This window comes from Pteropus medius, unplaced genomic scaffold, assembly GCF_902729225.1.
Source record: "Pteropus medius unplaced genomic scaffold, Ma_sr-lr_union100, whole genome shotgun sequence".
Lineage (NCBI taxonomy): Eukaryota > Metazoa > Chordata > Mammalia > Chiroptera > Pteropodidae > Pteropus > Pteropus medius.
Window position 1 is genome coordinate 1748429 of NW_024346065.1, and position 17065 is coordinate 1765493.

The 17065-nt window shown below is 31.9% G+C and overlaps 1 protein-coding gene across 9 annotated transcripts in view; it reads left to right on the plus strand.

Annotated features, from left to right (window-relative positions):
• Positions 1 to 17065, plus strand: part of GPHN (gephyrin) — a 390537-nt gene that overhangs the window by 141586 nt on the left and 231886 nt on the right. For all 9 annotated transcript variants that reach the window (XM_039875261.1, XM_039875256.1, XM_039875259.1 and 6 more), the window contains exon 4: positions 1963 to 2055. In XM_039875261.1, the coding sequence (XP_039731195.1) occupies positions 1963 to 2055 (93 nt within the window). The remainder of the gene's footprint in view (positions 1 to 1962; positions 2056 to 17065) is intronic.

Below are 17065 nucleotides of genomic sequence, written 5' to 3' on the forward strand. Positions count from 1 at the left end.
AGGTACTCAGTAAATGTTTACTTAATCACTGAATGAATTATGTTATAAGGAAGTATTGTCTATTGCCAAATAGTGGCATTCTTCAGTATAAAGTGACTATTTTAACTCATTATTAGTATCTTGAAATTCGAAAAGTTTGAATGCCCTCTTGGTATTGACAATATTGAAAATTGACAATTAATAATTAATAATAGGCATTTTGTTGATACTTTAGTGTCATATCATTTTTTATCAAGATCTGATGTAAATGGAGTGTGGTCAGAGATGAGAAAACTGTGACACAGATACCCTAGTACTGGGGTACTTAGGAATATTGCAAAGAAATCTAAAGGGTTCTAGAATCCATTAGTGGGATGACAAGGTCAGTGAATCTCATTGCTAAGTTGTGATATCAACTTATTTTTTTATAGACTAGAAATAATAACCGTTTAGAATAATGAGTATTTACACTTTTCTACCTTTTAAATAGGAGCATAAGACAATGGGAATTTTTAAGTTTGGTTTGCGAAAACACCTTATAATAACCTTTATTGTAATGCTCTTTGATTTTGTGTTGTGTATGTAAGCTTCCCTCAGAACAAAATTATAACTATATCAGGGATGCAAGTTCTTCAGTCAGTTTCTCAATAGACTACAGTTTATGTCTTAAAAATAGTTTGTTGCCATTAATCCTAGCAGAAGGAAAATCCCCTTCTTGTGGAGCCTTGGTCTTTCCATTCCTGTGATACTAGGATGACATAAAAATGTGCAAGGATAGGGGAAAAAAATCACTTTTAGATCTTGAATTTGTCCTTCTAACTAATTACCGTACATTTTGTGTCACGGATGAATTTGAGAACTGAGGGCATTGTGTTTTACATCTAGATATTAGCCTACTATGTGTGTTTAACATCTAGTTATCAGCATAAATAATATAATTGTATTAATAAATTTTGAACCTGAATTGTAAGAAGATAATGAAATTATATAATACTAAAGCAAGTATTTGATTACAACTTAAATGAGCACTTAATAGTTCTTTTTAATAAATGGCTAAATTTGTAGTATTGCATGAATAGAATTATCAATAATATAAGCAGAGAGAGAGATCTTAGTTCTGCTTTACACACAAATGGATAACTTTGAGTAGAGTATTTAACCCTTTTGTACTTTGCTTGTCTTACCTGGAAAATGAAGAGGCAAGTCTTCTAATGTTTCTACCAACTCTAAAATTTTATGTTATATAATTCTAATTTCTGTGTATAGTGTTGCTGTGGAAAAATATTTAAACAATTACTTATTCCTTTCTTTTAAGGCAACCATGTAAAATAAATTCTCAAAAAAATGTAAAAGTTTCTTAAACAACTTGAAACTTAGCAGAAAATATTGACTCAGTCACAGGCAGAATATAGGGGAACATATATGTTGAGGATCCCACAGATCTGGTTTGAATCCTAATTCTTCCTACTTTTAGTTTGTGAACCTATGAGCAAGTTAGTTTCTTGATCTCTCAGAATCTATTAATGAAAAAAGTGAATGAGTCTGTTTCTTTAAATATAAAATTGAAGTATGAATAGTTACCTGCCAAGTTTGGTATAGTTTTTAATAATGAGATCATATAATTAACTCTTAGATAGTATTCAGTTTTTTTAATCTGAATATATTTTGAATGGTTGAAAAGAACTTCAGATATGCCATATAAGTATATAACAAACATTAATTATAAACTATTTGTGGGATTTCCTGTGTTTCATTTACTTTCAAGAATTTGATGCATCCTCATTTTCAATAATGAGTAGAATAAATACCCAAAACTAGTGTGTTTTGATCAACAGTGGAATTGTTGCATGAATTGTGCTTCAAAATTTTCATGTTGATTGTTGAAAAAATCTGTAACACTGTATATGAAGTATTTGAGTAAGTAGATGTTTTGAACAAGCAGGAAAGTCCTTCCACATGTGACATTTTACTGTTTTCTTTCAGGAAACCCTGATAGATTGGTGTGATGAAAAGGAACTTAATTTGATATTAACAACTGGAGGAACAGGGTTCGCACCACGAGATGTCACTCCAGAGGTGAGATAGAATATGCCTTTCTCATATTCAAGGAGTAAGCTATTCATGTTATTTTTAATTCTTTTTAATATGTTTATTTTATTTTTGTAATTCCGCTAGGCAGAACAGGAAACTTGTAATTCTAAGAATGTGAAAAATTTGCTGTGGAAAAACAATTATCTAAAAAAATGTTTCTTGACTTTTTTTCTTTGGACTTAAACTAGAAATGACATAATATGAGGAAATCTTAGTGTGGCATCCGGGCTGATGTGCTTTGTTAGTATAATTCAAAATGTACCTGATTTCTCTTTTCTTAAGATACCCTTCTCTCTGGTCTCAAAACACAGTAGGATGACTGCAACATAATTTTTTTTTTTTTAAATAAAAGTGTTTTTATTTAGATAGCATTGAAATTAGTGATGCTTGGCTGTAGCTTGTTTGTTAATGCCTTTATCTGAAGTACTGAGAAATGCGGAGCTTTGTGGCATACCAGGATGCTGGTGGGGAGGATGGAGCTGCCCAACCCCCTCTCACATTGCATTGTGGAGGCAGTAGAATATTTATACCAGTTTTCCAGTCCTTTTGATGAGAAAGGGTTCTATATTCCATAGTTTTAAATGCAAATTTAAATGCAGCATTTAATAAGTCAAAAAGCAGAATTAATGTCTAGGCTTCATGCCACAAGAATCACTTCAGCCTTTGCACAAGGGGAGAAATTAGGGAAAGTGCTCATTGATACAGGGGAAAAGCCTTTCTTTTTAAGGAAGCTATAAACCAGGTGCCACTTTCAGAGTCATATGCAAACTTATATTACCACTTGTGACATTGTTTCCTTTACCTCTCAAAAACATGTTTCTTGGCCAAATGTCAATTTATTGTGAACTATGTCCTTCTGTTTTCAAATCAGTATGCTATTGTATCTACTATCTTATTAACAGAAAGATACTTTTGTTCTGCTCCTTTTAAGTAATTACCGTCCTTTTCAGACTTTAACCTGTACCACAGTCAGAGGGCTTGTTAAAACAGATTGCTGGGCCTCAACGCACAATTTCTGATTCAGTAAAATCTGCAATCGGTGCTAAGAATTTGTATTTCTAACAAAGTCCCAGGTGATACAGATGTTGCTGGCCCATAGAACATACTTCCAGACTTCGAGAACCACTGTTCTAGTATATGAAAATGCAGATTTTTAAAACAAGTTGTAAAATGTTTTCTATTCTATGTAAAAATTATGACAGAAATTTTTTTGGATATTATTATAATTAGGCTTACAAATAAAATGGTTTTGATTTTAAATTAATCAGAAGAGTTGTATTGAGAAATTGTTAACTTCAACTCCTTAAAAAAGAAGTCATCCTTACATAACTTATTTAGTTTCTGGGTCCTACGGGAAATGGTCTTTTGGCCAATTTTTACATTTCTTTTAAACTGTGAGAGTAACTTGAAAAAGTACAATTGGAGGGAAGCCATCTGCTGTAAAGATGTGTTTGTGTTTTGTTTTTGTTTTGTAAGAAAATTGCCTGCATATGTGAAGACATTGATTTTTGGAGTTGGGTGTTGTGTTAAGTTTTTGAAGTAAATTAAATTATATTTATGTATTGCTATTTTTTTTTGTGATGGTTTGGTATTTTCATAATATTACTTATTTTTATATCTGGAAAGTATTTAAAAAGTTGCCATAGAATTCATTCATAACCAGATAGCAATATTATTTTTAATTGTGGGGAAATAATTTACATCACAAAATTAGTATTTTGTATTCTGTGGAGTTTCAAGTAAATAATGCTAGGTTGAAAATTCATAACTTTGAATTCTGGCTCTCTTTCCATGACCTTGTATGTTTCATTATATCAGAAATTGAGCTCTTTATTCTTAGATGATTATGTTCAGTTACCTGAAAACCTTAGAATTGCTCTTATATTCTTACATTCATATATACCTGTAACAACTAACTGGCTAAAATTGTATGAGGTTTTTTTAATGATTGAAAAATATACATAAATATCTTCTCTAATATCTATTTTTGAAAACAGGTGATTTACTTGATTGTGAATTTTGATCTTTAAAAGATTCACTTTATATCTCACATATAAATACATATGGTATTGTCTATAGCAAAAGTTCATAGAACTGATAAGCTTTTGAAAAATTAAATAAACATAAAAGCAATGTAGGGCCACCCTAAAATAATTTTACTAATTTCTCATTTTCTCTACACCCTTAAATAGTCGCAATTCTTGTAACATCTAAAAACAACACTGAATGTCAGCTAGGAACCCAGAAATATAATTTTGAGCGTGTAATAATATAGTTATTTGTCTTTAATTTGTGTGTCTTAGACAGTTGTGCTTCAGAAAGAGAGGAAACTATTTCTAGACCACATTTACCTATATACAACTTAGGGTTGCAAATATTTTTAAATAAATTTAGAAGTTATTAATAGAAAACACAAATATTAACAATAAAAGTAAAATATAAAACTTCTCACTTAATGTACTAATATTTTACAGTGTGTAATTTCCAATAATTAGTTTGATCTACTATCAGAAAGAACAGTTGTTTGTAGGATGAATATGTTAGAAAAAAATAAAAAGGAAATGACAACTCAAATGAGTGAAATAAAGCATTCTAAAATTATCAATGGGTGTAAACCCTAGAAACAAAGAAAAGTTTAATAGATTTCTTCCCAGGTCTACTTAAAAGAGAAAAAACAAAGGAATAGCAAGTTTTGAAAAGTGTATCCTGTTTACATATTTTATAGGAATAAGGCAGAATTGTAGGAACTAATAAATCAGAATTGACTTTGTTAAATTATGAAGTTGTTTCTATTTTTAGAACTTGTGTCTTAGAATTATATAATTCATCCCATGGTCAGCTTACATATAATAGCATAATAGTTCACACTCTTCAAACTTTTTACAGTTTTATTTAGATTTGAAAAGTTTTGTTTTTTAAAAATAGATTGCATTTTCTCTGATCTTATAAAAAGGTTAGATAATCTGTTGGCATTGGTGAAATGCTAGTAAGTATAATATTCTATAGAACATAAGAACTCATTGCTTTACTAAGTATTATCTCTTCTTATCCCATTGTCACTTAGAAATGATGTATTTCCAAAATAGGTATTAACCTTACTTTTGTTGTTCTTAAAAAGTAAAAGTATAATTAAGAACATATAAGTGAGGTGAAGTGTAAACCCTTTAGATATAAATTCTAGAAGAGACTAAAAGATTAAGGAGCATTAACATCTATGCAATTACAAAGAAATGTTTAATAATATGTTACAATAAATTAGAAAATATTAAAACCATTTAATATTTATAAGTTAAAAATAACTTTCAGTACTTTTAGAGTACTAGGCTATACCAGAATAAAGGGTTGTCTGCTAATGTATTATTTTGACCATGAATTAAAGAGTTAAATAAAAGCCTACATTCTAGGTCTCATCCACTCATTCATTCATCAGTTTTGTATTTTTAATCTTTAATATATATCCAATGCCATTCTGGTTACTTGAGTTAAAAAATGAATAAGGTGTGGTTCCTATCTTCAAAAAACTCTTATTCTATCACAGGGGTTGGCAAATTATGTCCTGTCGGCCAAATCCAGACTGTCATCTTTTTTCACATTGCTAGTGAGCCACAAATGGATTTTGTATTTTTAAGTGGCTGAAAAAATTCAAAAGGAGTATATTTTATGACACATGAAATTATTTGAAATTCAAGTTTCAGTGTCTGTAGAGGAAGTTTTATCTGAATACAGCCACAGTAATTCATTTACATATTGCCTGTGGCTACAAAGGCAGAGTTGAATAATTGCAGCCAAAACCATATTGTCTGCAAAGCCTAAAATATTTTACCATCTGACTTTTTGCAGAAAAAGTTTGCCAACCCCTGGTCCGTTGGATGACAGTAAGTTATCTTTACTCACACTTTTTATTTACTTTTTTTTTTAACCTTTGTTCTTTAGTAATCTGAAATGATGTTGGGTTTCATTTCTTAAATTTTGTAATTTTAGAAGATGCGAAAAACCACCACTTTTCTGCCATAATGAAAGATATCGCCCATTGTCTCAACAGACAGTATAGCATAGCAAAAATAAAAGTTTCTTATTTTAAATAATATATAAAATTTTGAACTTTTTAAATTGGTCAAATTAATAACTTTATTATACGTTAAGTAAAATCTCACTCTTAAAAATTTTTCAAACTGTGATTCTTAGTAATACCTCCTAACAAAAGTATCCTGATATAAATGGTCATTATGAAATAATCAAGCAAAAGGAGGAATAGCAAAAATTTCAGGAAACTAAATTTTATATAAGGGATATTCACTTAAAACAGTTCTTATGGTTCATTATGGAAGTGAAGAGGCATCTGACAAAATGGCTAATGTGAAAAAGGTAGAATACTCAAAGTCTGGTACAAAGGATAAATTTCTAGGGAAAGATGATGAATTCCAGAAGCTATGTTCTGTTAATAGCCCATAATATTTACGTTTCTTTGAAGGGATTACTATCTAAGCCTTTCTACAAATTGTTTCCACTTAAGTTATTAGGAATTTTTTTTCCAAAAAAATACAAAAGCACAGAAAAAGTTATTTATAAAATTGATTTATAATCAATTTGTTAAAGTTTATGTTTCGTAATTTTAGATGTGAGTGTACTGTAAGTCAGTTATCATTTTATTCAGTCATTAACCATTATTCTTTCTAACATTATAATGCTTCAAAAAGAAGAACACTGTGTAAGTAAAAGGAAGGAGACATAATTGACCTAAGTTACTGACTATATGTTAATGATTTTCAATTTGTAACTCTTGTGAAAATCAGTGAAAATTGACATTTAACAGCTTCATCTAAAAGTTAACACTTGACATTAACAATCAGAAAAATTCTACTACATTATAGCAGAAGCATAGCAGAAACACCATGTTTAATAATTTCTGTTTTTGAAGGAAAATTTGATCTCTAACATAGATCATTTAAATTTTATAGTTGTTTTCATATATATCAGTTTTCTCTAGAAAACATTGATTACTTCCCTGACAGCCTATCATGTACTCTAGAACTCTATGAATATTTATTTTATAGTTCTAGGATTGTTTGGACTAAAATAAAATACCTGTTATACATGGTAAAGCTAAAAGTAACCATATTGAGCTAGGATTGAGTATCTTAAAATTATTCTGTATAATTAGGATAACTCAAAAACATGAAATCAATAACAAAGCAGAATACAAGAAACCCTTATGCTTGAAATATTTTAAGCTAGATTGAATAAAATATACCACTCCTCTATGGTCAGATAAGGTTATATTTTATGCCATTTTAAGGAGCCCTTTCTATAATTTTTATGAAATAGTCCTGGACATGGGAAATATGTCTTTATGTCTTATTTTTGTCTAAACATATTGTGATGTAATATGATAGAGTGGAAACTCTAAAACTATAGAGTCAGACCGACCTGAATTTGAATCCCAACTCTACCACTGACTATGAAATTAAGGCAAATTAATCTATTCAAAATTCAGTTTTCTCATCTGCTAAATTAGCTAATGCCTATCTCTCAAGGTTGTTTTTTCTAATAATTGAAAGAATAAACATAGCCAATAACCGTAACACTATACAGCACTTACTATGTGTCAGGTTCTGTTTTAAGTATATGTTAATTCTTTTAGTCTTCAAAACAATTATATAAGGCAGGTACTATTGATATGTCTATTTTAAAGATGGAGATACTGAGAAACAGATCAATTAATTGACCCAAAGTTATCTAAGCTAGTGACAAAATGTATGTAAAGGATCTAGTATAATGCCTGGCACTTTCACCTTCGTAGATGGTCGGTAAATATTCAGTTTTTCTTTACCTTTTTCTTCCTCATCTAATTAATATTACCTATTACCTCTAATTAGACATGACAATCTTAAATATTTCTGCTATTAACCATTGTATTTCTGGTATCTGTTGTTAGCTACTAACATACATGGTGAAAATATCTAAAAAAATAAAGATGTAAGCAGCATTTCCCCAGTACTATGTTAAAGCATGGGGCAAAAGAACAATAGTAAGAATTTCTATAATCTATATGAGAAATGTGGATTATTAGTGCAGTTGCATTAAGAACCTCCTGATATCTTACCTGAACCTATTAGTTTGTTTTAGGTCTCTAGTTCCTCTGTAATTTAAAATTCTTGCAATATGGCTCAAAACAGTTAAGATATGTGATATTCACGGTAGCTTTTTAGTAATAGTCCACTTTATGTTGGTGTTTATAATTATTTTGCATTGTCCGTCGAAAAGCAATTTATGACACAAAGCATAGGCATGCTTAGGACCTTCCCACTTGCTAAAAACATTTATAGTCTTTGTTCCAGTAACAAGTATTTATCAAGCACCTTGGGCTTTATTGAGCAAATGTTAAAGTACGTGTACTCCTAAAATAGTCATTTGACAAATCAAGGCAGTATAAACCTAGTACCAGAAATGTTCAGCAAATTCAGACCAAAAGATTTCTTTAAAGGGAAAGATTAAGAGAGTGCTACGTCATCAGGGAAATTTTTATGCAAGTAGAATTTAAGCTGTAATTGAAGGAGAAAAACAAGATTCAGATTAGGAGAGAAGAGGGCATTATGATAGGAGTAAGAAAGAAGGGAAAATGTATATTAAGCTACAGAAAAAGATAAAATTAAGAAAATCTTCCTGGCTAGAGAGAGGATTCACTTTACATAGAAGGATGGAAAAACTAGACCTATGTTATTTTAATCTCTTTCTTAGAACAGCTAGAGTAGTACCATCTGTAGAGATGAAAAACAGCAACTGTTATTATTCAGAGATTCCTTGGAAGCCAGAATTCAGAAGTCTACTATCAACCAGTAGACACAGTAAAGTCATGCCATCGAGGCTCTCTAAAAATAGACCTTTTTGAGAATTGGCATTTATTCAAAAGTTTGCATATCAGTACACTCCCAAATTGGACTAACGTCATTCTTTTTGAAGATTATTTGTATGCCCTGTTTGATATTTTTTAAGTCCTGTTATAATCTGCAACCTAGTGACTATTTATACCATTATTTATATGTAAAATTTAAACTGCAGTGAAGTACCAAGTTACAATTTTGTTGATTTGTTGTTTGGGAGCCTTTTTAGTTAATACAAATCTTACAATCAAGACAAGGAATATTTTCGTACCATAGATTTTGTCAGTGTTGAATCTTGAGTTAGCTTACTGTTTTATATACAATTACAAACTATATAATAATAGAGAAATCATGAGTTTGAGAAGAATTCAAAGACCACTGTTCATAGTCTTAGCTCGCTTTTCTTCATTCCCAACCTTTGCCTGAACATCACAATTACTACTTCTTCTGAGAGTTTGTGCTTGTACAACTCTGTTGAAAAATCCAACTGAAACTTGATGCCTTATAATTTCTACTCAGTGGTACTAATCTGCCCTTTGCAATGCACAATAAAAAAAGCAATTCCTCTTTTACATGACAGCACTTCTAATATTTGAAGATAAATATTACATTTTCCCCTTAGGTCCACTTTTTTATTATTTTTGCACTTATTTTTTTCCACCATCCACAGACTTTCCAAGATATTCACTCTCTGTTTTATTTATGCATTAAAAAGAGAAGCTCCTTAGTATGATTGTACCAGTGGAAAAGTTATAGGTATAAAATTAACCACTTAGATGAAGTAATTAGGGCAATAAGTGACATTGCATTTAAAACTTATGTTGAATGGCTCCTATTCCACGTAGCCACACTACAGAGGGAAAAAGCACATTGTTCCTCAAGGTCAGAATTTTGGAATTTTTAGCATAAGGCAAAAACAAAATTTTTGTATATGAAGAACCCATAAATAAAATGATATCTTCATTTTCCCTTAAGTATATTTCTTAATTGTATGCCTACACCATACCAGATTTTGGAGGGCCCCTCTGGGGAAGAGAGATCATACCAATAAACATACAAATGTACTTATTATGATAAATTCTATGTCATGCTCTTACTCGAAAAGTAGTGTTGCCCATTTAACTACTTATGAGGCAGCATAATATAGTGATTAAGAGCATAGACTACTTGGGTTTGAATACTAGATCCATTTGTTACTAGTGTGTGACCTTACACAACTTTACCTAACTTCCTATACCTCAGTTTTCTTGTGTATAAAATGGAGAGACTAAGACTACTTACCTCATAGAGTAGTTATATTATGTGAGTAAATGTAAGTAAAACACTAAAAGCGATATTTATTTGCTACATAAATATTTGCCATTATTACCTGCAATATAAATAGAAAGACCTTTAGCTTATAAATAAGTAGATAATGGTTGAATAAATATTAAAAGAATTTTCCTCTGAGGAAAAAAATCAAGCAAGATAGGACCTGAAATATACAATAGTATAGTTGTAGGAAAAATAAAAAGAAACAAGGATAACATGTTAAAGATTGATTTTTACCTTGAATCTGTCAGAGTGATAAAATCTTGAAATTACTTTTTCAGCTCACCCTTGTAAGCCTACTCTCATAAACTGAACAGAGGTTGGCATATCAGGATACTTTAGTTTTATAAAATATATGCTAAGACATTGACAACTAAATATCATTAAATACTTTGCAAGTACAAGTGCTAAAAGTATATTTATCTAGAGATATAGGTGCAAGAATGAAGATTCAGGATATTCCTTAATTATTGTCTGAAATCAAAAATATGTACTCATCTTTCTATGTTAGATCTCCTTCTATAAAATGGATGTAAGGTTGCTTTTCACACAAAATGTAATAAAATGACAACAAATGGATTTATATCTGTTAAATCCTCTGAGCTCTTTAGAATAATATCGCTGTATTAGTAGGGCAGAATATTTGTAACTATGTTATTGCCTGCCAAAAAAAGGAAACTGAGGGGGAATCAGAAAGTAGATTCAGATACCAAAATAAACTACTTGGAATTATTCTAATAATTTTACAAGTATTATTTCCTGATATTGGGACTTGGAAAGACCATGGCTGCTATTAAGAATGGAGGACAAATGTTCAATGGAAGGAGTAACCATTTCAGGTAATTATTAATGACAGGCACACAGATGAGAATTTACAGGAAGAAGCCATTTCTTCAAAAGATGCTGAGAAGAAAAAAGCAGTAAAGCTATTGGAAGTATGGAGTCTGTTGTCAGTTTCACTGAGAGAGACACACTCACATAGAGAGAGAGACCAGAGGTCAAAGGCAACATTGCAGAAGAAGCAGTTGATTGTATTGGAAGGACCGATTGATATAAGAGGAAATAAATTTTTCTACTCTTCGAAGATTGAAGATGGCATTATAGTGATAGATATCATCAAGACGATTTAAGTGTGTTTTCCCCCTCACTCCTTTCCATATTTGATTGCAGCATATGCTATAATATCCTTTCATGTAATATTTCTCAGGATAAAATTTGTATACTGAGAATATAAGTTAGTTTTGATTAGGAGGTGATTTTGCATAAGATTTTGCAAATCTTTAAAACACTTTCACAAAATGTAGGCATTTGAACCAAGGAGAAGGTAGCTGTTAGTTTTGAATATTGGGTAAATATAATAGAATCTTATATGTGTCTCTTGCTTGTTCTAATTCAGGACTATGTCGTATAGGAGATTGCTATTATCTCAAGGTCCCTGTAGTATAACCAATTGGTAAGGTTCAAAAGAGGTTCATATGATGCCAATTTCCGATTATTGTTAAACAGAGTATTTAGAGACTTGGTTTATTATGTGATACTTTGATATGAATTCTATTTATGGGCCCTCTTTACTTTCCTTTCTCATTTCCTCTCTTTTTGCCATTTTCAAGACGTACCTATACTGTACCCTGTCCCTTAATATGAGGTTGCTCTGTGTGATAGATAGATGAATGAATATCACCATCACTATTAAATAATATCTAGATAAATGAGGCAGCTGCTTTAATATAATATTGAAAGCAAACCCTAGTATAAGTGCACCTTCCCTCATAGGCATATCTTGAGCAACAAGAGCAACAGTATTTACAATAATGCTCTAGTTTATCTTTGTTCAAACTTTAGTTATTACTCTTTGCCTTCTAAACAAAAAAAGACCTTAGGGCAGGGGTCAGCAAACTTATTCTTTAGAGGTCTAGATAGTAAATATTTTAGGCTTGTTGACTACATAGTATCTATTATAACTACTCACGTCTGCCACCAGCCCTGTAGTACAAAAACCACCATAAGACAATATAAATGAATGGGCTTTGCTGTGTCTCAATAAAACTTTATTTATAGACACTGAAATTTGATTTCATAAAATTTTCACATCATGAAATATTATTTTTCTTTTGATTTTTTCAATTATTAAAAAACGTAAAGATCACTATTAGATTGCAAACCATGCAATAAAACAGGCGGCAGGCAGGATTTGTCCCTTTAGCTATGGTTTACCAGGCCCTATTTAGGACATTCCTATTCTGTAATGTACTAGCATCTACTTTGTTAATCAAAAACTCACAGTATGTGAGCTTTCAGAAGGATACTCTGAGAATTTAAGACAGAGAAAGGAGATATCCCACAAGAAATTAACACTTCACAGACTCAAATATGTCCTGAATGCCTACTGTATATATGCCAGACACTGTTCAAGATATTGGGGATATAGCAATGAACAAAGAAGTCAAAAGTTCCTACCTCAATGGAGTTTACATTTCAGTGGGGTAATACAAATATAAGTAAACAAGTAAAATGTGTAATATTATAAATGATAAATACTATGGATAAAAATAAATTAGGGAAGGTGGATAGGTTGTGTAGGCAGGAAAGAGGATTGTAATTTTAAATAAGGCCATCAAGGAAGCTTTCATTGATAAGGTGACATTTGAACAGACGCCTAGAGGAGGAGAAGGAGCAAGCCATGGATCAAGTAGAACCTGTACGCCACTCTTAGTATAATGGAGAGTTTGGAGCAGAGCTCTGGTATGATCTTACATGTTTTAACAGGGAAACCGTTAAGGAGACTATTGATATAATCTAAGTGAAAAATAATAGTGACTTAGATTAGTGATAGAGGTGGAGGTAGTGAGAAATATATTATTGATGTATTTTGAAGGTAGAGGTAACAGGTGGAATAAGAGAAAGAGAAAAGTCACATATAAGACCCAGTATTTTGACTTGGGCAATTGCAAGAATGGAGTTGCCATTTACTGAAATGGAGAAGATTGTGGGAAAGTAGATTTGAGGAGGGAGATCAAGAGTTTTACTTTGGTCATGGAAACTTGAACTGTCTTTACGATATCTAAGCAGAGATGTTAAATTGGCAGTTAGATATATGCATCTGGAGTTCAGAGAAGTCTGAGCTAGAGATGTTTTTTAGAGTTATCAACATCTTAATGGAATTAAAATCCATGACAATTGATGAGATCACCAAGGTATTTGCTAGTATTACTATTTATTTATTGGTATCACTGTCCCTGCTTCCTTTCTCATCCAATTTCAAAAAGGTAGGTAGTTTCTAGTAAGTAACTTATCTCTTTTGCTCATGCACAAAGGGTAGAAGGGATCCCACTGAAGCAGAAACTTGACCTACACAGGAAATACTATTAGTTGGGCATCCTCAAATTTTGCTATGGTGTAAATTTGGGAGTGAATTTTCCCAAATACCTCCTTGCTGGAAACTGTTTGCACTGGAGGTAAGTGTGAAAGGGGAGGTTGTGGGAAATGATGGTGTGAGGGCTTCGTAAACCTTTCCCAGGAAGGGAGAAGGTTCAGGCTGGTTCTTATTTCCCTGAACCAGTTCATACAGCACTAAATTTGACCTGCTTTCCTCAAACTGGGAGTCAGAAATCCCTTTTCTCTTCTGTTTTTCTGCTGCAGAAATTCCCAACATTCCCATTTTGTGGGCTCCAGAAAGGGGTAAGCGAAGACTTCAATCCCAGCCAATCATTTCCAGATTAATGATTTTTAGTGTTTTGGTTTTATTTATTTATTTTTTTTCATTATAAAAAATGCTTGGACCTATTTTTCCCATCTGTTTAATTTTCTTGTGGATTGTTATGTATCTGTGTTCTAGGGCCATTCTGTATCCCTGGGCAATAGAGTTCAGATCCATCTGCTATTTCCATTTGTGCGCTATTCTCTTGTGGATTCTCATATGCAGTTTTTCGGTGTTTCCTAGATGGAAGACGCCAAATTCAGGAGACGGCTTCACTCTCAGTCTCATTTTTTCCTGAATGGTGTTTTGTTCCCCTGCTGACAGCTTTTCACTACCCTACCCAACTGCTTCTGATGATCTGTCATTGCTTTTCTGCTATTCTATCTTCCTGCTTTGACTACCTTTGATTTTTTTCCTCTACTTTTTCGCCCCACTTTACTCATCTGCTGATTGATTTGTATTCTTCAGTCTCTGGTGCTTTGTCCATCAGCATATGGCCTAGTACTGCCATATCCATCTGCAATTTTAGCATTTTAAACTGCCTACCATTGTCTATCAGCTCTCCTACCATACTCCTATACCACAGGCCTATGCCATCTGCCTGCCTGATCCTGCCCTGCCCAGTCTATGCCTGTAATAGTATAAGTAGGTGCAGATTGTTTAGCACTTCTGCTACCTATCTCTACTTGCCTCGTGCCACTAAGTTGGACTGCTGACTGAGTTTGCTTGACTCCTGCCTCCTCTCTTTGCTGTACATGGCTGCCCCATTAACTAATTTGAGATATTGCATTCATCTCCTATGTACTCAGCCTTACAACTTGCTGATGGGCCCATATTGCCTTCTTTATACTTCTCTGCATCTGATAAGTCACTGACATTGTTCCCCTGTTGTCTTGTAACCCCGATCAGATTTTATTTCCAAGAAAAGTATTGCCTGCACATTGTCCAAACAAACTTAGAAAAACGCTTTGCTATTTAGTGGTCCAGTCCAGTTTACTCCTAAACTGACTTTTAAACTCACTACCACCCATCCTTTCTGCTTTTTTATACAACTCCACATTTTTCTCTTTATTTAGGAATAAAGTTTTTTCTAAATCATTTGTCGTCTTTGCTTCAGTTGCCTTTTCATATCATATATTATGCACTTTTGTTCCTTGTGTATGGGATCTTTCAATAATTATCCATATACTAAATTTATTTCCTAATTTATTTCCCCTGATTTTTCCAGGGCTTCATGAGGACAAATTACTCCTATTAATTTTATTTAAAACTTAAAAGTATCATCTCTAAAAATAATAAATTTAGTTGTAGCTTTCCACTCTGCTCTGTTTTTTCCTTTGAAAATATAATTTCTCAGCTGCCCTATAACTTATGTAATACCAGTTCTTTAGAGATCCTTTTGATGTATTTATCCTTCCCTCCTTTTAGGCTATTTTTTCTTGTGTGTGGGTAAACTTTTAAAATTGACATTTTTTTTCATTATTTGCTGAGTATTTGGCATCTAAAAAGAACTTGGAATAAAAAGTTATTTGCACTATAAAGCTTGTTGTCTTACTCACTGATATTTAAATGAAAGGCAAGAGCAAACAAGTTGAGAATTTTGGTGAAATTTGCAAACGATTTCAAGAGTCCAAGGACTCTTAAAGTGGGTGTGTATGTGTATATACACATGTATGTATGTGTAGATTTGAAGTATCTAAGTGTGTGTGTATCTACAATATCGTGCTTGAAGTATGGAAAATGCTGAGTATCCACATGAAATTTTATCTTATTTTTACTAAAAATTATAGAGAAAAAGAAAAGGAAAACGTTAAAATGAAAGTCATAAATTTAAGGAATATTAAAAAAGATATGGACAGTGTTTTTAAATTTTATTTTCATCTAATAGAGATAAATTAGTATAAAGAAAAAGGCTACTTTAGGAAAGTCAAGAAAATCATTTCAGTAACTTTTTAAAAATTATCATAAAATACACATAACATAAAATTTACCATTTTGACTAGTAAGTGTACAATTCAGTGGCATTATTACTTTCAGTTTTGTGTAGCCATCACCAATATCTGATTCCAGAACTTTTTTAAAATCATTTCAACAGGAACTCTGTACCTGTTAAACATTAATTTCCCTCTTCCTTCCTCCCCCAGTCCCTGGTAACCTCTATTTTACTTTCTGAATTTACCTATTATTAGTACATCATATAAGTGAAATTATTCTAAGAATGAAAGGGAGAATGAAGTAAAATAACACAGATATGAGATGGTCAAAGGACAGCAAAAATGATTCTGAAGAAGGTTGATTTTAAAAAATATACCAACTTCAGGATATAATGATGACATGTCTTTGAAAGGAATAATGCTGACTTTTAAAGAAGAGAAGAAAGAGGCATTTGAAAGACAAGGTTTAATGAAGATAATGGGATTGAAATGAGGCAGCCAGGTTGTATTTAGAGGAACCAGCAATGGGAATAGGAATTCATTTCAATTCAGTGGTCCTCAGTCCTAGATACTCAAAATTCTATCTACACAGATTTTTCTTAAAATATTCCTGCTCCCAACCTCCAGAGATTGAGTCAGTAGATTGGGGACATAGTTTAGACAATGTATGCATACATGTGTGTTTTAATCCACTTGTAAAACACAATATTTATTTCATTGAACTGTGTAACATAGTATCCTATACCTTAGAGGAGTTACAAAAGTTGGAATTGGTCTTTGTCTTCAGTGAGTTTAAATAACAGATTTAGGAAAGAAGACTTTCAGTCCATTAGTTGATAATATTTTCACTTACTAACTCAATTTTTTGGTGATTTTATATAATCTATGCATCTTTTCTCAGCTGAGATTTCTCATCTTACTGTCAGACTTAGAAAATTATTTTGAGTGACTATCTTCTCAATTCTCCCAAGATGGTACATAAACTTATACTATTCGATATGCATAGGAGAGAAGTTAATTCATTATATCTAATAATTCTGTCAGAACCTGTTAAAAAGGCTTGCTCTGTGCCACATAGTTTGTTAAGAGTATGTGAAACAAAGATAAGGCTTTGTTCTCAAGTAGCTTACATTCTAAGAGAGGGGAAATGATATTTAACAAAAAATGCATTT